The 24,211-nt window shown below is 41.0% G+C and overlaps 1 protein-coding gene across 5 annotated transcripts in view; it reads right to left on the bottom strand.

Annotated features, from left to right (window-relative positions):
- The window catches only part of akt1 (v-akt murine thymoma viral oncogene homolog 1), a 95,483-nt gene that overhangs the window by 2,140 nt on the left and 69,132 nt on the right, over positions 1–24,211 (bottom strand). For all 5 annotated transcript variants that reach the window (XM_067991685.1, XM_067991687.1, XM_067991688.1 and 2 more), the window contains 5 exons: positions 22,861–22,929; positions 21,741–21,866; positions 21,323–21,451; positions 5,304–5,518; positions 370–457 (listed from right to left, as the gene is read on the bottom strand). In XM_067991685.1, the coding sequence (XP_067847786.1) occupies positions 370–457; positions 5,304–5,518; positions 21,323–21,451; positions 21,741–21,866; positions 22,861–22,929 (627 nt within the window). The remainder of the gene's footprint in view (positions 1–369; positions 458–5,303; positions 5,519–21,322; positions 21,452–21,740; positions 21,867–22,860; positions 22,930–24,211) is intronic.

Below are 24,211 nucleotides of genomic sequence, written 5' to 3'. Positions count from 1 at the left end.
TTCAAGAATCTAGTGTCGGCATCAAGTACTCCCAGCTCAGGTATAGCACAGCTACAGTATATGTAGAGTAAAGCTCCCTTTACTCTGCCCCAACAATGTATCTCAGCTGTAACCCAAGAAGAGTACCCCATACTGCAACAGTGTGGCAATGGTTCCATTTCCCACACAAGCCATTCTTAGCCCTATCTGAAGGACATTGCCGACCAGTGCCAAGTTAGGGCAGTTTTGGTTTTTAGATCAATGCCCACGAGGAACTGAACTGAATATGCCCATCTTCAAATGGACATATTCAGACCCCTTTGGTTCAATAAACTGCACATCTATAGTTTAAACTGAATGACTAGATCAAATAGAACATTTTTTCATCACCTTCTTCTGATAGACGTCTTGCCAGTCGATTCCAGCAAAGAATTTGTGTTGCATTATCTCCTTTGCATCATCATAGCCACCACCCAACCTAGTGAGGAAAACAGATTATACAACAACAACCTGCATTTATATAGCGCCTTTAACATAGAAAAAATGGCTCACGGCACTTCAGAGGCACAAGAAAATTTTTTTACACTGAGCCAAATAATATCCTAATAAGAATTTACATGCACACATGGGTGAAAGTAGAACTTAAATATTAATTAGCCTGATGTAATTTAAGCTCATTCAGTTGCAAAGTAGATCTGCCAGGTTAAAATATCACTGATTCAGCATTTTGCAACTTCCAACATTTTGGTGAAAGAAAGCAATCATATGGATATGTACATTTCAAATCACTTCTTACAATGAATTACTTTTGTTGACCGTTGTGATGTAGGCAAACACAATAGCCATCATATCAGCAATATTATTCTGCACTAGCATTGACATAAATGACTAGTTAATCTGATTTGTTTAGGTTCTACTGACTGAGGAAGGAATGTCAGCCAGAATATTGGGAGAAATCTCTGCTCTTCTTTAAATTGTGCCTTGGAAATCCACCTGAACAGGCATAAGGGACCTCAGTTTAATGTCTCATTTGAAGATTAGCACTTCTGACAACATAGCACTTGCTCAATACTACACTGAAATGCTAAGCTAAATTGAGTGCTCAAGTCCTGGTGTATAGCTTGAACTCTCAATCTGCTTGACCCAAAGGTGAGAGTGCTACCAACCGAGCCAAGCTGACACTGGTGATAACAAATCTTCTGAGGTAGTTTTACTTTATATCCCCAAGAACAGATTCCCACTCAACAACACTGGGTGAACCACCCACCATGCAGCACTCAAAGATAGCCGTGACACGGAACATGGGCTCTCTGGGAAACAGTAGCAAGTACTTCCCTGAGGGAGGGAAATGGGATGACTAACTGGGTGATTCAGAGCCATAAGCCAAAATTTAACAAACCTTTTTGCCAGGGAACAGTGTACATCATGGAGGAACCAAGAACAAAAAACTAAAATGGGAGGTAATATTAAAATGGCCTAATGTCATTTTTTCCTCAGCCTACTTAATCAATTAGACTACAATTGTATTTTTACATAGAATGTACAGCATGGAAACAGGCCATTCTGCCTAACAGGTCCATGCCGGTACTTATGCTCCACACAAGCCTCCTCCCACGCTTCTTCATCTAACCCCATCAACATATCCTTCTTTTCCTTGTTCTGTCATTTCCTGATCGGTATAACCTCACAGTTCTTGTATCATCCTAGTAAATCTTTTTTGCACCTTCTCCAGTGCCTCTATATCCTTTTTATAATATGGAGATCAGAACTGTTCATACCACTCCAAGTGTAGTCTAACCAACATTCTATATAAGTTTAACATAACTTCCCTGCTTTTCAATTCTATCCCTCTAGAAATGAACCCCAGTGCTTTGTTTGCTTTTTTATGGCCTTATTAACCTGCATCACTACTTTTAGTGTTTTGTGTGTCTATCTGTACCCCAAAATCCCTTTGCTCCTCTACCCCATTGAGACTTTTCCGAGCAGTATGTGGCCTCCTTATTCTTCCTACCAAAATGTACCATCTCAAACTTATCTATATTGAAATTCATTTGCCAATTACACACCCATTCTGCAAGTTTAATATCTTTCTGTACTTTTTCGCAATCCTCCTCAGTATTAACTATACCCCCAATTTGGCGTCATCCGCAAATTTTGAAATTGTACTTCCGATTCTCAAGTTCAAATTGTTTATGTAAATGGGTGAATTACAGTGGTCCCAGCACCGATCCTTATGGAACACCACTTCCCAACTTTTGCTAGTCTGAGTAACTACCTTTAACCCATACTCAGTTTTGTTTTGTAGCCAGCTTGCTATCCATTCAGCTGCTTGTCCCGACTCCACATGCTCTGACCTTAGTCATGAGTCTACTATGTGGTACCTTATCGACGGCCTTTTGAAAATCCAAATATATTACATCTACTACATTACCCTTGTCTACCCTTTGTTACTTCTGTTAATTCAATAAGGTTGGTCAAGCTTAACCAATCTTTATTATATTTTCAGTTTCTAGATGTTTTTCTGTTACATGTTTGAGTAAGGATTCCATTATCTCTCCTAGCACTGATGTTAAGCTAATTGGTCTATATTTCCCTGGTCTTAAACAAGATTATATTTTTTTTCAGAAAAGGCATATATACAAAAAATAATGGAAAATACTGGACTAAACATAGAAAATAGGAGCAAGAGTAGGCCATTCGGGCCTGCTCCGTCATTCAAAATGATCATGGTTGATCGTCTAACTCAGTACCCTGTTCTCACTTTTTCCCATATCCCTTGATCCCTTTAGCATTAAGAAACATATCTATCTCCTTCTTGAATACATCTAATGACTTGGCCTCCACTGCCTTCTGTGGTAGAGAATGCCACAGGTTCACCACCCTGAGTGAAGATATTTCTCCTCATCTCGGTTCTAAATGGCATATCCTGTATCCTGAGACTGTGACCCCTGGTTCTGGGCTCCCCAGTCATCAAGAACATCCTCCCTGCATCTAATGTGTCTAGTCCTGTTAGAATTTTATATGTTTCGATGAGATCACCTCTCACTCTACTAAACTCTAGTGAATATAAGCCTAGTCGACCCAATCTCTCCTCATATGTCAGTCCTGCCATCCCAGGAATCAGTCTGGTAAACCTTCGTTGCACTCCCTCCATAGCAAGGACATCCTTCCTCAGATAAGGACACCAAAATGGCTCATAATACTCCAGATGTGGTCTCACCAAGGCCTTGTATAACTGCAGTAAGACATCCCTGTTCCTGTACTCAAATCCTCTTGCAATGAACGCCAACATACCATTCGCCTTCCTAACTGCTTGCTGCACCTGAATGCTCACTTTCAGCGACTGGTGTACAAGAACACCCAGGTCTCGTTGCACCTCCCCTTTTCCCAATCTATCACCACTCAGATAATAATCTGTCTTTCTGTTTTTACAACCAAAGTGGATAACCTCACATTTATCCACGTTATACTGCATCTGCCGTGTTCTTGCCCACTCACCCAACTTGTCTAAATCACATTGGAGCCTCTTTGCATCCTCCTCACAGCTCACATTCCACCCCAGCTTTGTGTCGTCTGCAAACTTGGAAATGTTACATTCCGTTCCCTCATCCAAATCATTGATATATATTGTGAATAGCTGGGGCCCAAGCGGTACCCCACTAGTCACTGCCTGCCACCCGGAAAAAGACCCATTTATTCCTACTCTCTGTTTCCTGTCTGTCAACCAATTCTCAATCCATGCCAGTATATTCCCCCCAATCCCATGTGCTTTAATTTTGCACACTAACCTCTTGTGTGGGACTTTATCAAAAGCCTTCTGAAAATCCAAATACACCACATCCACTGGTTCTCCCCATCTATTCTACTAGTTACCTCCTCAAAAAACTCCAGTAGATTTGTTAACATGATTTCCCTTTCAAGTGTTCTGTTATCACATCCTTTATAATAGACTACTGATGTTAGGCTAACTGGTCTGTAATTCACTCTTTTTTCTCTCCCTCTTTTTTTAAAAAAAATAGTGGGGTTACATTTGCCACCCTCTAACCTGTAGGAACTGTTCCAGAGTCTATAGAATTTTGGAAGATGATCACCAATGCATCCACTATTTCCAGGGCCACTTCCTTTAGTACTCTGGGATGTAGATTATCAGGCTCTGGGGATTTGTCAGCCTTTAGCCCTATTAATTTCCCTAGCACTATTTTTTTTTAACTGATTTCCTTCAGTTCCTCCCTCTCACTGGACCCTTGGTTCCCTAACATTTCCGGGCGGTTATTTGTGTCCTCCTTTGTGAAGACAGAACCAAAGTTTGTGTTTAATTGTTCTGCCATTTCTTTGTTCCCCATTATAATTTCCCTCATTTCTGACTGGAAGGGACTTACATTTGTCTTCACTAATCTTTTTCTCTTGACATATTTATAGAAGCTTTTACAGTCAGTTTTTATGTTCCCTGCTAGTTTACGCTCATACTCTATTTTTCCCCTCTTAATCAATCTCTTTGTTCTCCTTTGCTGAATTCTAAACTGCTCCCAATCCTCAGGCTTGCTGACCAGAAATGAGCAATATTTTATAGTTGTTTAGAGTTATATATTCATGTTACACCTGGATCAGGAATTCTTTACAAAGTAAGTATAAGGGAAATAATTTGAAACAACTCAATTCTACATTTCGATCAAATATTTATCTCGATTATCAAGATTTCAAAGGTAAATTAATGAACTGTTTCCAAGTCATAGTAGTGTTAGTATATGTTTTTCAATGGAAAGAAATAACTTGCTTTTTTTTAGCACCCCTCACATCCTTTGGATGTCCCAAAGCGCTTCAACTGTAGTCACTTGTAATGTAGGCAATCACGGCAGTCGATTTGGGCACAGTAAGGTCCCACAAACAGTAATGAGGTAATTTACCAGATAATCTGTTTTGGTGGTGTTGCCTGAAGGATAAAAATGTTGGCCAGGACACCGGGAGAACTGCTCTTCTTTGAATAGTGCCATGGGATCTTTTATGTCCACCTAAGCAGGCAGATGAGGCCTTTGTTTAAATGGTATTTTCTTCCAGAAAACTTAATTATGCATGTTAAAATGGCAGAGACAATATTCATAACTTGTAAAGGAAGATGGTATAAATATAAATTAGAGTTGAAATTGCAAAAAGAGGTTGTGCTAGGAGAATGTACAAATTTCTCAACTGAAATTTAAAATTTAACTTTGATAGTATCAGCTTTCTGCCTCTGACAGTGTGCAGCCATTGTTCAGGATTGCAAGCATTGCTGGTGGGATTGCTTATAATTACATGGCTACTACAACCCAGAAAAAGCTGACACACACCTTTGTTTAGGATCTTTCCTCAACAACCCAGAGAGAAGAGATTTGGCTTCAGGTGACAAAGTGCGTGGAAATCTGATCTCCTCCATTAGAATGAGTTCAAACAACTTTTCATGGTCCTGATTGTAGAAGGGAAGGCGGCCACACATCATTTCATACATCACAACTCCAAGGCCCCACCAGTCTACAGCTCGCCCATAGTCATTATCCTCTAAAACCTGAAACACAAGAAAATGGAGGCGTGGTATAAATTAGAGAGACAAATATGATTACTTGTAAGATTAACTGAAAGATCGAACATTGCTATAAGTGTGAACAATTCATATAACATTATTTTCAGCTGTTATAAGGATTACTCACTTTCATGCATAATCTTTTGGCGAGGAAGGAAGAGTAATCCAGTGAATAGTTAGGTACTTTCCTATCTACAAATGTAACTGTTGTTGGTAACCGGATAAACAATCTGCATCAGTTCTACAATCATTGGGCAAGCTTTATTCCACTGTTTATCAATACACAATAAGATAACATCACTCATGTCCAAAAAAACCTATCAAAAATTATATCATCCTTTTTGTCATCCCAAAAGCTGCTGATTCTCCATTTAACATAGTCAAATTAAATAATTTACACATACATGGCACCTCTCACATAACAAATGCTCTCTAAGCTCCTGTAAAGCACTTAAGGACATGGACAGGGAGTGGGAAGGAAATTATGAGAGGTGACCTAGGGTGTGGTGGTCAAAGCAGTAGGTTTTGAGGAGACATTTGAAGGTGGGGACAAAGGGGACGAAGCACAGGGGTGCAGGAGGTGACTTTCAGAGTGCAGGGGCATATTGTCTGAAGAATCTGCTGCTGGATGAGGAAGGGGAGGGACACACAGTAAGCCAGAGTCAGAGGAGCTGAGTGCATGTGTGCAGAGAAATAGGACTTGAGAAAATTACAGGCATTCCATTATAGGAAGGATATCAAAAGCAATAGAAAAGGTGCATCATAGATTCAGTTAGATGCTAACATGGACGAAGGATCACAGTTATGAAGAGAGAGTTAAGAAATTAGGACTTATGTAACCAGACCTGAGAAGGCTAGATGACTTGATAGAAGTATTCAAGATCATGAAGGTTTATGATAACAAGATGCATTTATATACTGCCTTTAATGTAGAAAAATGCCCCATGGTGCTTCACAGAGGCATGAAGAAAACAGGCGCTGAGCCAAAGAAGGGGTGGCCTAAAACTTGGTCGAAAAGGTTGGTTTTAAGACATCTTAATGGAGGAGAGGGAGGTGGAACGGTTTAAGGAGGAAATTCCAGTGAGTGGCAATGAAGCAACTGAATGCATGATCACCAATGGTGAGGCAAAGGGTGGATGGGAGGTATGACAAGACGCCAGTGTCAGAGTAAGGGAGAATTTTAAAATGAGACGTTGGAGACTGGGAACCAATGGAGGTCAGCAAGGAAGGGTGATGGGCAAACCTGACATGGTCCATGAAAGGATACGGGCAGCAGAGTTTTGGATTAGCTGGAGTTTATGGAGGGTGGAGAATGGAAGATGGGAACGTTGCAGTATTCAAGTCTAGAGGTGATGAAGGCAAGTGTGAAGCTTTCAGTGGAAAATGGACTGAGGTAGGGGCAAGGAGGGTAATGTTACGGAGGTGTAAGTAAGCAGTCTTTGTGAGGAAGAGGATATGGAGACAGAAACACAGGTCGGAGCTGAACAGAACTCGCAGGTTGCTAATGGTCTGGTTCAACCCAAAGAAAATCGCTAGGGAGAAGGATTGATTCAGTGGTGAGAGCAGAATTAATTGCAGGGGTCTGAAGAGGATAGCTTTGGTCTTCCCAATGTTTAGCTGCAGGAAGTTAAGATTCATGGAGACTGGATAATGGAGAAGCAGTCTGACAGCAAAGAGGCAGTATTGGGATTGGGAGAGATGGTGGTGAGATAAAGCTGGGTGTCATTGTCGTACATGTGAAAGCTGATCTCAATTCAGCAGATGATGTCAAAATGGGACAGCATGTAAATGAGAAGAGGAAGGGGCCAAGAACAGATCTTTGAGGACTCCAGAGGTGATGGTGCAGAGAAACCATTGCTGGAAATGCTCAATGCCCAGTTAGATAAATGTGGAACTAAGCCAGTTCCAAAGAGCTGGGCAGTTGAGGAGAGACATTACGATGGCGTGATTGAGCGTGTCAAAAGTTGCAGAATAATCAAGAAGGATGGGAGAGATAGTGCACCACAGTCATAGAGGAGGTGTGTTATAAGTGTACAATGTGAAATAGGTGAATCCAAAAAGAATGGTTAAAAAAAGCACCACACGTCATACTTTGAAACAGATCTTGGAAATTACCATGAAAATGAAGAATACTTAAGTTATGATTTTGAAATAAAAATGATCCATAATCTTTAGCTAAAAAGATGAATACTTAACTGGCATATTCTAGAAACAATGCAATGTAAAATTTCACCATAAATACCGATCTTGTAATTACAGATGCAGTGCACTGCAAAAAAAATTATCCTTCCTCACTATCAATTTGTAAAAAGGATAAAACTGCAATAGATTTCATAAAATGCAAGGCCAGTATAGAACTAACAAGTTTAAAGTAAAGATCAATGCAGTTAATGATATAACCCTTCTGATGAATACTCAAACCTGCAGTCACCATTCACCCATGTTCAAAATCTTTTTAGGCTAATTTTTTGTTGTTGAGACCATTGCCGAATCTAAATTCAATGCAAAAAGCATTTCTTTTGACCTCACGAGTCAGAAGTCTTCTGAAATTGTCGCAATACATTTAGGGTGATTTGATTGATCTTTTTATCTACGTTAATATCTGGTGTAATTATTCGTTTTTAGTTCTTAATATGGTTTGTGGAGAAATGCAGAACTCATCTGCCATTAAGAATCTGAGCAGGTATTATGTTACTTACTTGCACACAGGTCTATTTACAGCAGCTCCTGCCTGTATGATTCAAACCAAGCGACAGCTGGTTGTACAGCTGCCCCATATATGTATAGGAGAAACACAGCTGCTTGCCTGCCAGAATTCCAGGAGCTACACTCATCAACTCTTTTAAGAGTAATCAGAAAGTTTTACTGCTCAGAAGGTATCACACTGGACCCAAAATTCCTGATGATCTTATCAATGAAACTGAAACTTTAGAAATAGTGTTAAAAGACACAGAAATAAGTTGTAGGTAATTAAATGTATCTGAATTAGGAATAACCTTTCCCTCCCCCCTCTTCAGGTGCTTGCAATACTGACTTGCAGTGCACTTCATTACAAGTTCTACAGCTGTCATTTCACAGCTTCTCAAATCCCCACGCAGAGTTCCTGATCCATATCGTACTAACTACGATATGGTAGGGACAGCCATTAAGTTGTATTGCATTGGTCTGACATGCAAATATATTACTCATAGCAAATTCTCCGCACAGCACTGTTATTGACTACACCACAGACTGGAAGTGTGAAGGACGAATAGAAAGTTGGCATCTAAGCAACAGTATCAATACATCCTCGGTCAATACCAACAACACTGCCAAAAAAGCCAGAGAGGGAGAAAATTAATACTACATTCTGAAAGTGATAATCATTTATAAAAACTGCCTAATACAGTAAAGGAAAGACCTCAAACTCTGATTTAAAAAATAAACCACACTCTTTATTTTCAACTGTAATCAGCAACCTCTGCCCGGATGACCCTAGAGAGGCACCATGTGGTGTCCAGCGGTATGCTTGAGGCTTTCCGTGACCACTGCAGAGAATAGAGTGTCTAATAGAAACACACAATAACATTATGATTTTGTTTTATAAGTTTCCTTTTTGTTCTGTTGAAATTGGACGTTATGTTCCAATTGTTTTATTAGTTATGCCTCCTTAAAACAGAGTGTTTCCACATTCACCTGAGGAAGGAGGAAGCCTCCGAAAGCTTGTGAATTTCAAATAAAATTGCTGGACTATAACTTGGTGTTGTAAAATTGTTTACAATTAAAACAGAGTGGCGTGGCAAATTTGTTTCTCTGTTGATGACACTGGGGCAACCCATCTTTATGGATCAATTAAAGAGAGGCAACTGAAGCTCCTCCTTCTCTGCAAACTCCACATTTAAATAACAAATCAGCAGCCTCAGCATTTTTAGAATTGCTTAAGGCTCCATTTTTAAATGGCCTGGTGTTTGGCAAGAGAATATAGTTGCTACAACATGGTCAGGTCTAGAAGGATAGGATACATTCAGTTCCTCACATGGAGACTTCCAGATCTCAGCTGTGCTGTCAGAAAAGCACCCAGCCAAGGACAGACACTACCCCTAGGAAAGAGAGCAAGCTGCCCCAGGCTGGTCTCAAACACCAGCAGTAATTTAGAAGGTGCTTTTACATTGTCTATTATTGTTCCCGTCTATGGAGTGACCTCGAAACAAAAACTCTTCCCCTTTTACTTTAATATTGCTGGTCGCACTGAGCTCTGTTGTGTAATGAAGAGACCCTGTTGCTGCACCAGCGCAATTTCGTGGGACGAGCTCCATACACTTATTTTCTTGAAACCAGCTCCCTTAATCCAACAGCACATTCATTGTGGGTTTATAATGCTGTTGGTTCCTCGAATGTCAGGCATTTAAACCTTGAAATGCAGCTAACAGAGGGAGTGCAAGAAGTCTCCCATCAGTTGTACTTTTGTAAAATAAAAGTGCTCACAGAGCTGTATTGACAGAGGGCAGACAGTAGTTCACTTAACCCTCAGCCAGAGAACTGCATGAGACACAAGAATCCTTGGAAAAAAATTGGAAGGGTAGTCAGCCAAATTGTTATAATCAGGTTTCACCATCATGCTTTGCTAGCTTCAACAGTGTGTGGCCATCACCACTTTTCCTTTCAGGTCTTAGAACTACCAGCTCAGCTTTGGCTTCCAAGTCATCCCTTCCCACTGGGGCTCATTACATTTTATCACCTCCTGAAGTTATCAATATTCAATCTTAAAACACAAAGCCTACACTCTCTTTGTTCCCCTCTAGCAACAAATGTTATTCTGCTGCACTATTTGACTGTGCAGGGCAATCCAGTCCTCACCTGACATCTACAAATGCACACTTCCAGCAAAGATTTCTGCATAGTGATCAGAAGTGGCAACCTCCCTAGTAAAAGCCACTGAGGTTAACTGTGGCAGCCCTCTGCTAGCTCACAAACCAGGGATCAAATCTAGGACCTTCCTGGGCTGTACAGGCCTGCTATTCATTGGGTAAACTCATTGGAGAATAGTTGTTTTTAGGTGGGGTGGGCCTCTGAAAAGGTTCCTGACTTTTAGGTTTTACACATTTCATGGAGGTACCATCAATAAAAGTAACTAATTAATCACAGACTGCTGTTAAATAACTCAGCTGCAAAAATAAAGAAAGTCTGGTGGTATCCACAGAATGCCCACACCATATCCCCATTTTGCTGAAACAATGAAAAAAAAACTGAAGTCTGTTAAAATGGACAGCACTAGAATATCACAAGGACAATGCGTGACAGCTGTTTAACACAATTTACAAGAGAAACCAAGGCAGCTATAAACATTGATGCCTTTGAAAGCCGGAAGCTCACATTTCCAAGATACTACCATCCCCTGAACCAAATTCCAGCATGCAGCTAAAAACAACTATACAACAACTGTGTAAACAGAATCAACTATTCTACATTCCAGTGCCCAAGTCAAAAGATGACATTAAAGCAAAGAGAACATCTACTTTTACATTTTAAGGGTATTGTTTCCAGGTTAGCAACCGGAAAATTCAAATCTTTTAGTATGCGATTTTGAATTGTAAAAAAGGTCACTTCAGCACAATCTTCTAAATTTGAGTGAAGAACCAAATTGTACTTATTTAAACAACTTTCTAGCTTTAAACACCTCTAGTTCTTTCTTTATGCTATGCTTCTGCCCACCTTCAGCTTTTATTAATGGCATCATCATTTACAATTTATGGAACAACTAGTCCAAGTGTTCAATACTACTTGAACTTTGAGGAGGAAGGAGGACATGCTCCTGAACATTTTGTTTCATTATCTGTACATTCACATTTCAAAAATTCCTTTTATCTGTTCCAGAATTTCTCTGATCAGTCTCCCAATATGGAAAGATAATGGGCCGGAATTTGCAGAACAAATAACGACGTGTGAACGACGCACGCCAGTATTAATGTGCAAATCGGCCAGCAACTTGTAGTGAAGAAGAGATACCCCATGAATTGTGAATCACCACAAATTGCTAGACGATTTGCACATTAGCCTCAAGAAAACAGCATCTCGAGGTTAACTGCCCCGTGATTTTCATAAAATTGCTGCATTTGTACATTAATTGCCCATTAAACTCACCACGGAAAGTTAAGTCTAATAATTAACAACGTAAGCTCCCTTTTAATAAAGTGATAATTGTTAATTACAGCCAATCAACCACTCTGCCCAGAAAGTGAACAATTTAAACTGTGGAGTCTCATTTCTCAGGCAGTGAATTGTTGGAGATTTTAAAAAGGTCAATTTTTTTTTTCTTACTGTCTCTTTTTTTCCTTCTCTCTCTTAATCCATTTTTTCTGTACCTGATTTGACATTGAATTCACCCTCCTTCCTCTGTTTATTTCTCAATCCTTAACCTCATTGTTTAAGGAGATTTACTGTTGGTCCCATCGTTCACCAGGGTCCCAGATGCCCCGTTGCCCTCACGACGCAATCAGCTTGCACTTCCAGCAACTTACAAGGCAAAACATCTTTGAACTGAAGGGTGCAGGAAAAAGACTAACTAACCGGGCACAACGTGAAATACCCTGCTCCAGCAAATTCCTGCCCAATATACCTTCAGTTATGTCCTTTGCGTCATAGAAACATAGAAAATAGGAGCAGGAGTAGGCCATTCGCCCTTCGAGCCTGCTCCACCATTCAATATGATCATGGCTGATCCTCTACCTCAATACCATAGTCCCGCTCTTTCCCCATACCCCTTGATGTCATAGTTCTAATAATTAACTTTCAGTTCTAGACAATATTCAAAATGGCACTTTATTATTTATAAATTATGTACTAATTTCTTAATTTTGTTTCTGGAGAGAATTTATATTACCAAACTATTTCCCTGGGTAGTTTATAAAATTGATATTTCACAGTGAGAACCTACATTTATTAGTAAATATTTCTCACTTAACCCACAGAGCCATATGGCAGTGATGTTTGAACTGCAGCTGAAACTGGTATCATTGAAGTTTACAACCTCATGTCATGACGTGGGTTTACGAAAATGGGAGCCTGGAATTAAACCACACATCCATACACACTATACTATTAAAGCTGCTTTGGTTAACAAGTAACATTTCAGTACTTTTAGTTTAGACTATAGATAGACATTGTTTCAATAACCCCACGTTTTAAAAGATAGAAGCACTGCACCATAAAGCATTTTTAGATTGTTCATGTAACATATTACTGTACAACAAATTCCTCACAGACCCAATGTTTGAACCAATTGCTCCAAACATGAAAATGTTCAAAATAAATCCATAGACTGATGACAGGAAAGTAACTCAAGTGTGGTTAAAAAAAAATCATGTAGTTACTGAAGTGATACTTCTGAGCTTACAGACATGCAAATGAGACAAACGGATGGCTCCCAGTGTGGTACTTTCATAAGGAACCTAGTGTCTAACAATGAAGTCTCATTGTTAAAAGATGAGGAAGTAATTTTAAAATTAACAAGGTAACAATCGGGAGACCCTGGTTAGCAGATTTAAACGGAGTGCAAGAGCAGCAGCAGCACAGCTTATCGGGAGACCCAGAGTCTTTCCCAGAGGGGAAACAAACAGAGGGGAAAACTCAAAAAGTGACCTAATAGTGGGCACAGAGTGAGGAGCGGAGGAGCCAAGGAATTAGGGGTAATTGTTTCATTTATCTTAATTATTAAGAGCATAATACCCTTTAGCGCCGAGGGTAAGTCAGTATAAGTATTTAGTTTATTGGGTAACTGTTTTTAGTGGATATTGTGTTTAGTGGTTAGTGCTTTTTAGTGGTTGGTTGGTGGTTTTTAGTGGTTAGTGTCAGATAAACAGTAAAGTGCCTTAAAGCTAAACAAACAGTTTAAGTAACTGTTAGCTAACTTGGCAGGACAGCTGGGGCCCATTGTATGCACATCCTGTGCCATGTGGGAACTCCAGAACATTTCACGTGTCCTGGAAAACCACATGTGCAGGAAGTGTTGACAACTGCTCGAGCTCAGAGTTTCTAAGCTTGAGGGGCGGCTGGAGTCATTGCAGTGCTTACAGGAAGCTGAAAGCTTTGTGGATAGCATATTTCAGGAGGTGGTCACTCTGCAGCTACAGAAAATTCAGGCAGAGAGGGAATGGGTGACCACCAGACAGACTAGGAGGAACAGGCAGGCAGTGCAGGAATCCCTTGGGAGCATGCCACTCACAAATCAGTATTCAGTGTTGAATACCAGAGAGGGTGTTGACACCTCGGGGCAGTGCAGTCAGGAGCAAATCCATGGCACCGTGGGAGACTCAGCTGCACAGGGGGAGGGCAAAAGAAATGCAGTTGTTATAGGGGATTCGATAGTCAGGGAGATAGACAGGCGCTTCTACAACCGCCAACGTGAGTCCCGCGTGATGTGTTACCTCCCTGGTGCCAGGGTAAAGGACATTACTGAGAGGGTGCAGAACATTTTGAGGGGGGAGACGGGGAACAGCCAGAAGTCATGGTCCAGGTGGGAACCAATGACATAAGAAGGAAAAGGGTCAAGATCCAACAGCCAGAGTTTCCGGTGCTAGGAAGGAAGTTACAAAGCAGGACCTCAAAAGGTAGTAATCTCTGGATTACTCCCAGTGCCACACACTAATGAGTATAGGAATAGTAGGATAAGACAGATTAATGCGTGGCTGGAGCAATGGTGCAGGAGGGAGGACTTCAGATTTGTGGGGCATTGGGACCAGTTCTGGGGCAGGAGGGATCTGTTCAAGATGGATGGGTTGCACTTCAACAGAGCTGGGACCAATGTCCTTGCAGAAAGATTAACTAGTGCTGTAGGAGAGGGTTTAAACTAATTTGGCAGGGGGATGGGCACTAGGAGGAAACACTGGAAAGGAGAATCAAGATGCACAGAGGACTGGGAGGGACAAGTAGCACTAGAGTAAAGAATAGTTCAGAAATAGGAGGGATCAGTCAGTGGGCAAATGCGAGGCAGTCTAAGATGAGATTGGAGTGCACGCGCGTAAATGCACGGAGTGTGGTAAATAAGGTTGGTGAGCTGCAGGTTCAAGTCGCCACATGGGACTATGATATAGTGGCAATAACAGAGACCTGGCTCAAAGAAGGGGAGAATTGGGTACTTAATATTCCTGGCTACAAGGTATTCAGGAAAAACAGGGAAGGAAATGGGGGGGCGGTGGCTGTATTGATCAAAGAAACTATTAAAGCACTGGAAAGGGATGATGTAGTTTTGGGGTCAAAGACAGAATCTATTTAGTTAGAATGAAGGAACAATAGAGGAGCTATTATGCTTCTGGGTATATACTACAGGCCACCAAATAGTGGGAAGGAGATAGAGGAGAACATTTGCAGGCAAATTACAGACTATAGAGTAGTGATAATTGGGTACTTCAATTATCCCAATATACACTGGGATAGTAACAGTGTAAAGGGCAAAGAGGGGGAGGAATTCCTGAAATGTGTTCAAGAGAACTTTCTGGAACAGTGTGTTTCCAGCCCAATCAGAGAGGGAACAGTGCTGGGGAATGAAGTGGGGCAGGTGGAGCATGTTTCATGTGGGGCATGGGGGAGCATTTGGGGAACAGTGATCATAATATCATTAGATTTAGAATAGTTATGTAAAAGGACAAGGAACAATCAAATGTGATAATGCTTAACTGTAGGAGGGCAAATTTCAGTGAGTTAAAAAGGGATCTTGCCCAGGTGGACTGGAATCAAAAATTGGTACGCAAAGCAGTAATTGAACAATGGGAGGCCTTCAAGGAGGAGTTTTTTCTCGGGTAGAGAGTGGACACATTCCTATGAGAGGGAAAGGAAGGGCATCCAAAGCTAGAGCTCCTTAGATGACTAAAGATATAGAGATTAAAATGAAATGGAAAATGGAGGCTTATGCTGGATGTAAGGTTCATAATACAGTAGAGAACCAAGATGAATACAGAAAGTACAGAGGAGATCTAAAAAAGGGAATTAGAGGGACAGAGAGTATGAGAATAGATTAGCAGCTAACATAAAAGGGAGCCCAAAAGTCTTTTATAAACATATGAATAGTAAAAGGGTAGTCAAAGGAAGTGTGGGACAGATTAGGGACAAAAAAGGAGATCTTCTTGTGGAGGCAGAGGGCATGGCTGAGGCACTAAATGAATACTTCATATGTCTTCACTAGAGAAGAGAATACTGCCATTGTCGCAGTAAAGGAGGCAGTAGCAGCGATATTGGATAGGATAAAAATTGATAAAGAGGAGGTTCTTAAAAGATTGGCAGTACTCAAAGTAGAAAAGTCACCCGGTTCAGATGGGATGCATCCTAGGTTACTGAGGGAAGTATGGGTGGAAATTACAGAAGCTCTGGCCACAAGAAACACAAAAAGTTAGCACGCAGGTACAGCAAGCAATTAGGAAGGTAAATGGCATGTTGGCCTTCATTGCAAGGGGATTGGAGTACAAGAGTAAGGAAGTCTTACTACAATTGTACAGAGCTTTGGTGAGACCACACCTGAAGTAATGTGTACAGTTTTGGTCTCCTTATCTATGGAAGGATATACTTGTCTTAGAGGCAGTGCAACGAAGGTTCGCTAGATTGATTCCTGGGATGAGAGGGTTATCCTATGAGGAGAAATTGAGTAGAATGGGCCCATACTCTCTGGAGTTTAGAAGAATGAGAGGTGATCTCATTGAAACGTACAAGATTCTGAGGGGGCTTGACAGGATAGATGCTGAGAGGTTGTTTCCCCTGGTTGGAGAGTCTAGAACTGGGGGGCATAATCTCAGGATAAGGGGTTGGCCATTTAAGACTGAGATGAGGAGAAATTTCTTCACTCAGAGGGTTGTGAATCTTTGGAATTCTCTAACCCAGAGGGCTGTCGATGCTGAATCATTGAATATGTTCAAGGCTGAGATAGATAGATTTTTGGACTCTAGGGGAATCAAGGGATACGGGGATCGGGTGGGAAAGTGGAGTTGAGGTTGAAGATCAGCCATGATCTCGGTGAATGGCGGAACAGGCCCGAGGGGCAGTATGGCCTACTCCTGCTCCTATTTCTTATATTCTTAATCTTCCAATCCTACTTAGATATTGGGATGGTGCTGAGGGCCTGGAGGATTGCAAATGTTACACCCCTGTTCAAAAAGGGGAGAGGGATAAACCTGGCAATTATAGGCCAGTCAGCCTAGCGTCGGTGGTGGGGAAACTTCCAGAAACAATAATCCGGGACAAAATAAATTTGCACTTGGAAAGTATGGGCTAATAAATGAAAGTCAGCACAAATTTGTTAAAGGAAAATAGTGTTTGACTAACTTGATTGGGGGAGTTCTTTGATGAAGTAACGGAGAGGGTTGATGAGGGTAATGCAGTTGATGTTGTGTATGTGGACTTTCAAAAGGCATTTGATAAAGTACGACATAATAGACTTGTTAGCAAAATTGAAGCCCATGGGATTAAAGGGACAGTGGCAGCATGGATACAAAATTGGCTTAGGGGACAGAAAGCAGAGACTAGTGGTGAACGGTTGTTTTTCAGACTGGAGGGAAGTGTGCAGTGATGTTCCCCAGGGGTCAGTATTAGGATCACTGATCTTTTTGATATATATATTAATGACCTAGACTTGGGTATAATTTCAAAGTTTGCAGATGACACAAAACTTGGAAATGTAGTAAACAATGTGAAGGATAGTAACAGACTTCAGAAGGACATAGACAGACTGATGAAATGGGCAGACACATGGCAGATGAAATTTAATGCAGAGAAGTATGATGTAATACTTGTCGTGGGGCACTGGCACCAATACTGGGGAAAGAGAGCTGTTCCGTTGGGACAGACTACACCTGAACCATGCTGGGACCAGAGTTCTAGCGAATCGAATAACTAGGGAGGTAGATAGGGCTTTCAACTAAATAAGGGGGGTGGAAGGGTTCTGGTGGAGAGAAATCTAGAATGCTAAAGAGAAAAGATAAGGAAGCAGTGCAGGAAAGTGATTGGGGTAAGGATAACCAGATTGTGTCAGGAAGGAACAGAGCGTACAAACAGAAGAGTGCACTAACAAATTAGGGTCCAGGTAAGAAAAAAAAACAGTAATAAGACAAGCAGGCCGTAGTGCAAAAAAATGTTAAGATGTCTAAAAATGTTAAAAAGACAAATCTAAAGGCACTGTATCTGAATGCATGAAGCATTCGTAATAAGGTAGATGAATTAACAGCGCAAATAGATGTAAACGAATGTGTCAGGATTTACTTCATGATATTTTTTGTGCATCATTAATTTTTTTGTGAATGGCTACTTGTCATAGTCGGTACAGCACAGGAGGCCGCCATTCGGCCCATCGTGCCTGTGCCGGCTCTTTGAATGCAAGAACAGAAGAAATAGGAGCAGGAGTAGGAGTAGGCCATACGGCCCCTCGAGCCTTGAGGGGTGAGGAGAGGCAATATAAATTAAATGGTACAATTTTAAAGGTGGTGCACATACACAAATCTTTAAAAGGTGACATGACAAATTGAGAAGGCTGTTAAAAAAGCATATGCGATCCTGGGCTTCATTAATAGAGGCACAGAGTACAAAAGCAGGGAAGTTATGCTAAACTTTTATAAAACACTGGTTAGGCCTCAGCTGGAGTATTGTGTTCAATTCTGGGCACAACACTTTAGGAAGGATGTCAAAGCCTTAGAGAGGGTGTAGAAGAGATTTACTAGAATGGTGCCAGGGATGAGGGGCTTCAGTTATGTGGAGAGATTGGAGAAGCTGGGGTTGTTCTCCTTCGAATGGAGAAGGTTAAGAGGAGATTTGATAGAGGCGTTCAAAATCGAACGGTTTTGATAGAGTAAATAAGGAGAAACAGTTTCCAGTGCCAGTAACCAGAGGACACAGATTTAAAGTGATCAGCAAAAGAGCCAGAGGCAACATTTTTGTTTAAGCAGCGAGTTGTTATAATCTGGAATGCACTGCCTGAAAGGGTGGTGGAAGCAGATTCAACAGTAACTTTCAAAAGGAAGTGGATAAATACTTGAAGGGAAAACATTACAGGACTATGGGGAAAGAGCAGGGGAATGGGATGAATTGGATAGCTGAGACTGTTGGATTTTTGGACTCTAAGGGAGTCAAGGGATATGGGGATCAGGCGGAAAAGTGGAGTTGAGGTTGAAGATCAGCCATGATCTTATTAAATGGCGGAACAGGCTCGAGGGGACTGTACGGCTTATTCCTGCTTCTATTTCTTATGTTCTTATGTTCAAAGAGCCGACACAGGCACGATGGGCCAAATGGCCTCCTCCTGTGCCTACTATGACAAGTTGCCATTCACAAAAAAATTAATGATGCACAAAAAATGCCATGAAGTAAATCCTGACATTTCTCTTTACAGAAATACCTTGGTAGATTTGCTAACTAAATTAGTCTAACATATTAAATTCTATGAAGTTTTTAAACTGACACGAGGCCTTGCTTAAAATTTATTCTAAAGCCAGTTCCAATAACATGTTCAGTACTAAAGGAAAGGAAAGGATTTGCATTTATATAGCACCTTTCACGACCTCAGGACTGTGGTATACTCGAACATATTAACATCGAGCGGGAGGAGGTATTGGCGGTTTTAGCAGGCCTAAAAATGGATAAATCCCCAGGCCCGGACGAAATGTATCCCAGGCTACTGTGTGAGGCAAAGGAGGAGATTGCGGGGGCTCTGACACATATATTCAGAACCTCTCTGGCCACAGGGGATGTGCCAGAGGACTGGAGAACCGCTAATGTAATACCATTATTCAAGAAGGGGAGTAGGGAAAAACCGGGGAACTACAGGCCAGTGAGCCTAACATCAGTGGTAGGAAAATTATTGGAAAAAATTCTGAAGGACAAAATTAGTCTCCACTTGGAGAAGCAAGGATTAATCAGGGATAGTCAACATGGCTTTGTCAAGGGAAGATCATGTCTGACTAATTTGATTGAATTTTTTGAGGGGGTGACTAGGCGTGTGGATGAGGGTAACGCAGTGGATGTGGTATACATGGATTTCAGTAAGGCCTTCGATAAAGTCCCCCACAGGAGACTGGTCAAGAAGGTACGAGCCCATGGAATCCAGGGTGCCTTGGCACTTTGGATACAAAACTGGCTTAGTGGCAGAAGGCAGAGGGTGATGGTCGAAGGTTGTTTTTGTGACTGGAAGCCTGTGGCCAGTGGGGTACCACAGGGATCGGTGCTGGGTCCCTTGCTGTTTGTGGTCTACATTAATGACTTGGATATGAATGTAAAAGGTATGATCAGTAAGTTCGCTGATGATACAAAAATTGGTAGGGTGGTAAATAGCGAGGAGGATAGCCTCAGTCTGCAGGACGATATAGATGGGTTGGTCAGATGGGCGGAACAGTGGCAAATGGAATTTAACCCGGAAAAGTGTGAGGTGATGCACTTTGGAGGGACTAACAAGGCAAGGGAATACACAATGAATGGGAGGACCCTAGGCAAGACAGAGGGTCAGAGGGATCTTGGTGTGCAAGTTCACAGATCCCTGAAGGCGGCGGAACAGGTAGATAAGGTGGTAAAGAAGGCATATGGGATACTTGCCTTTATTAGCCGAGGCATAGAATATAAGAGCAAGGAGGTTATGATGGAGCTGTATAAAACACTGGTTAGGCCACAGCTGGAGTACTGTGTGCAGTTCTGGTCGCCACACTACAGGAAGGATGTGATCGCTTTGGAGAGGGTGCAGAGGAGATTCACCAGGATGTTACCAGGGCTGGAGCGCTTCAGCTATGAAGAGAGACTGGGAAGATTGGGTTTGTTTTCCTTGGAGCAGAGGAGGCTGAGGGGGGACATGATTGAGGTGTACAAAATTATGAGGGGCACAGATAGGATGGATACTAAGGAGCTTTTTCCCTTCGTTGAGGGTACTATAACAAGGGGACATAGATTCAAGGTAAAAGGCGGGAGGTTTAGAGGGGATTTGAGAAAGAACTTTTTCACCCAGAGGGTGGTTGGAGTCTGGAACTCACTGCCTGAAAGGGTTGTGGAGGCAGGAACCCTCAACATTCAAGAAGCATTTGGATGAGCACTTGAAATGCCATAGCATACAAGGCTACGGACCAAATGCTGGAATATGGGATTAGAGTAGACAGGGCTGATGGCCGGCGCGGACACGATGGGCCGAAGGGCCTCTATCCGTGCTGTATAACTCTATGACTCTATGACTAGGACGTCCCAAAGCGCTTTACAAAGATACATGACCATATAATCTTTTTTTTTTTAAAGTGATGATGTTTGAGGGAAAATTCCCCTGCTCATCTTGAAATAGTGTCATGGAATCGTATATGTCCACCTGAGAGGGAGGATGGGGCCTTGGTCTAACGTCTCATATGAAAGACGGCACCTCCGACAGTGTAGCATTCCCTCAGTACTGTACTGAAACATGGTGAAACCATTCTGTGTATTACACACCTGGGATTGGGTGGTGCAATGCCCAAACCACACTTATGGGATGAAAATCTCCTCTTACTCATAGTAAGTGAAATGAGTTTGAACAGTTATAATAGTTCCTGCTAAGTTCAGATCCACAAGATAAAACTGACCAGGCAGCAGTGCAAATCGGCACTAAAGTGACAACCTCACTGAGACAGACCATGAGGATGGTTGCTTTGAGAATGAACTAAAGTCGCACTGTTGAGATACAGCAGAGACACTTTTGCACAACATCTGGCTGTACTGTATCTGACCTGACAGTGTTTGATGCCAACAATGGAAGCTAAAATTCCTCACCTGGCAGAGCACAAGTATTCACACAGCAAAAAAAAATGTGAGCAATAAAATAAAATAACAAACCTCTGGTGCAAGATACTCAGGAGTTCCACAAAATGTCCTCATAGTTGCTCCGTCCTTGATACCTTCTTTGCAAAGCCCAAAGTCAGTTATCTTAACGTGACCATCATTGTCTAGCATAAGGTTTTCCAACTAAACAAAATTAAGCAACAGCACAGAGTATATAACAGTCAGTCACTATTATTCTGCTTATACTGGTAAATTAATTCTCACATATATAGGGGAAACATCATGACAAATATCTCGACAATTTAATGACCAAAAATCTTTTGAGTGATTCAGTATCCCCCTCTTGGGAAGTTTTGATGTTTAAATTCACAGATAGATATTTATCATATTATACTAACATATCTTCTAATTATATAAATTAACAGTTTACTGCAGACAAAGGAGGCAGTACAATACAGTATGTCTTTCCTACCTTAAGATCTCTATATACGACATTCTTCTCAGAATGAAGATAATCCAAGGCAGACACAATCTCTGCTCCATAAAAACGGGCACGGTCCTCAGAAAAGACACGTTCTCTTGATAAGTGAAAGAATAACTGAAATAAAAACAAGCACAAGGAATCATTTAAAATATTTAGTTTCACTCATGTTTCGATCACAAGTTACTCAGAGAGTTTGCCCAGTGGGTAGCTGAGCCATGTGGGCCAGGAAGATCAGACTCAGATTCAATGTCCGTCTGTGCTGAGTTAGCTCATTTCAACCAGAGTGGTGGTAGGGATGTTACAATTGGCTTCAGCACCCCTGGGTTAGGAAGGAGGGGAAAAAAACATTAGGCTTCCCACTGCTGATCATCATCCAGTGACTCCAGGTAGAAGCACTGTTGAATGAGGATTCAGCAGTGATGCCGGCCCAATGGTCAAATAGCTGTGACACTCACCACATCAGAAATGAAACTGCACCCAGCAAGGAGTCAACACCCTAAAAATGGTAGATAAGGAAAGAAAATTGGAAGAGAAACAATTTTGGAATTGATTGGAATTTGCAAGAGGAAAAAAAGAGTATTGCATCCAATTCTGGGCACCACACTTTAGGAAGGATGACAAGACCTTAAAGAGGGTGCAGAGGAGATTTACGAGAATGGTACCAGGGATGAGGGACTTCTGTTATATGGATAGACTGGAGAAGCTGGGATCATTCTCCTTACAGCAGAGAAGGTTAAGGGGAGATTTGACAGAGGTGTTCAAAATTATGAACGGTTTTGATAATTTCTCCTTTTTTACTCTGTTTCCAGTGGCAGAAGGGCTGGTTACCAGAGGACACAGATTTAAGGTAATTGGCAAAAGAACCAGAGGCGAGATGAGGGGAATTTTTTTTTAAATCACAGCGAGTTATGATCTGGAATGCACTGCCTGAAAGGCATTCATTAATAACTTTCAAAGAAAATTGGATAAATACTTCAATGAGAAAAATTTGGATAGCTCTTTGAAGGAGCTGGCACAGGCATGATGGGCTGAATGGCCCCCTTCTGCGCTGTATCGTTCTATGATTCTATGAAAATCTCCAGATGCCATTGTTCAATATCTTCCTTACCTCTCCTCCATTCGCGTAATCCATAACAAAACATAAACGATCATTTGTCTGAAAAGAATACTTCAGAGCCTTTAAAATAAAAAAGAAACTTAATCAGAAACAGAACTAAACTATTTCATTAGTTTAAAAATTCCCTCAATGAATAACTAGGTTAGGTTGCGATTTTTTTTTTAAATCACCTCGGCCACTCACAGCAAATAAAAATTCTGATTTTAAAGAAAAGCTACCACTGGTTAGGGTGGATTCCAGCAGCAGTCATATGTGGGTTACTGAATACAGGATAATACATATCAAGCACTCTTTTCTGGTTTTACTGGTTTTATTTTTGCTAGAAACAAGAAACAGTATAAACTCCACCCTAATTCTCAGGTAAACTGTGATGTAGCAACAATGTTAAAACAATTCATGGAATGTTTTTAAAGAGGCCATGGACTAGAATTCCATACGTACATAGATAAGCCAAGAAGGAACTCCTTAGTATGTACAATACACAATTTATTAACTAGTTCACATATGAAGAATATAAAAATATCTTGTTACTGCAAATATTATTTTCACAAATATTGTGCAAGATACAAGATGCAACTTATACTTGTTTAAACATAAACAATTTTTAAAAATGCAGATGCATTTATATAACATATGCAAAACTTTCACTGAAAATGTATTGATATTATTGGCATTTTAAAAAAATTTACCAGTTGCAAAAAATTCACCGCCACAGACAAAAAAAGTCAATCTACTAAAATCCCTGAATCTTTTTATATAGTATTTACAGTCGCAGTTTCACTGTAGCACTGAATACATGATTTGAAATATAGGAGTAACCATGATAATGAAGGTAAGTGGAAATCTATTACTTGGCCTTTAATTTCATTGTACACATTGCATGAATTTATTTTCAAATATGCTCCACACCATGATTACAACATAGTCCTTGGAGCGAAGCATTGTAACTGTTGAAAAAGTATGTTTTTGGGACTCTCTAAGAGCACAAAATAAAATGAGACAGGATTTGAAGAATAAGGTCAAAGAACCAATTTATTTACCAATTATATTTACCACGTTCAATATCTGGGATGTGGTCACATTGTTTAATTGTGGCCAGGTCAGATGAAAAAGGTCAATTTCTTTCTCCCCATCAGGGTGGAGCACTAAGGCTCGGAGATGTTCCACTTCATAACCTAGCTCACACCTCAGGACTTCTGTCTGGTGGAATCAAATGTCTGGAACTTGAAACTGCTCTCACAGCAACGTGCAGCAAGGCTACACTGCCATGTCTGGCAAACTGTTTTCACTTTTAGCAAAAGTTGATGATGGAGAAATATCAAATTGAACTAGGAATGAAAGT

Source organism: Heptranchias perlo, chromosome 10 (assembly GCF_035084215.1).
Source record: "Heptranchias perlo isolate sHepPer1 chromosome 10, sHepPer1.hap1, whole genome shotgun sequence".
Classification (NCBI taxonomy): Eukaryota; Metazoa; Chordata; class Chondrichthyes; order Hexanchiformes; family Hexanchidae; genus Heptranchias; species Heptranchias perlo.
Note: the sequence above shows the minus strand (reverse complement) of the source record. Positions and strands in the feature narration are given on the sequence as shown.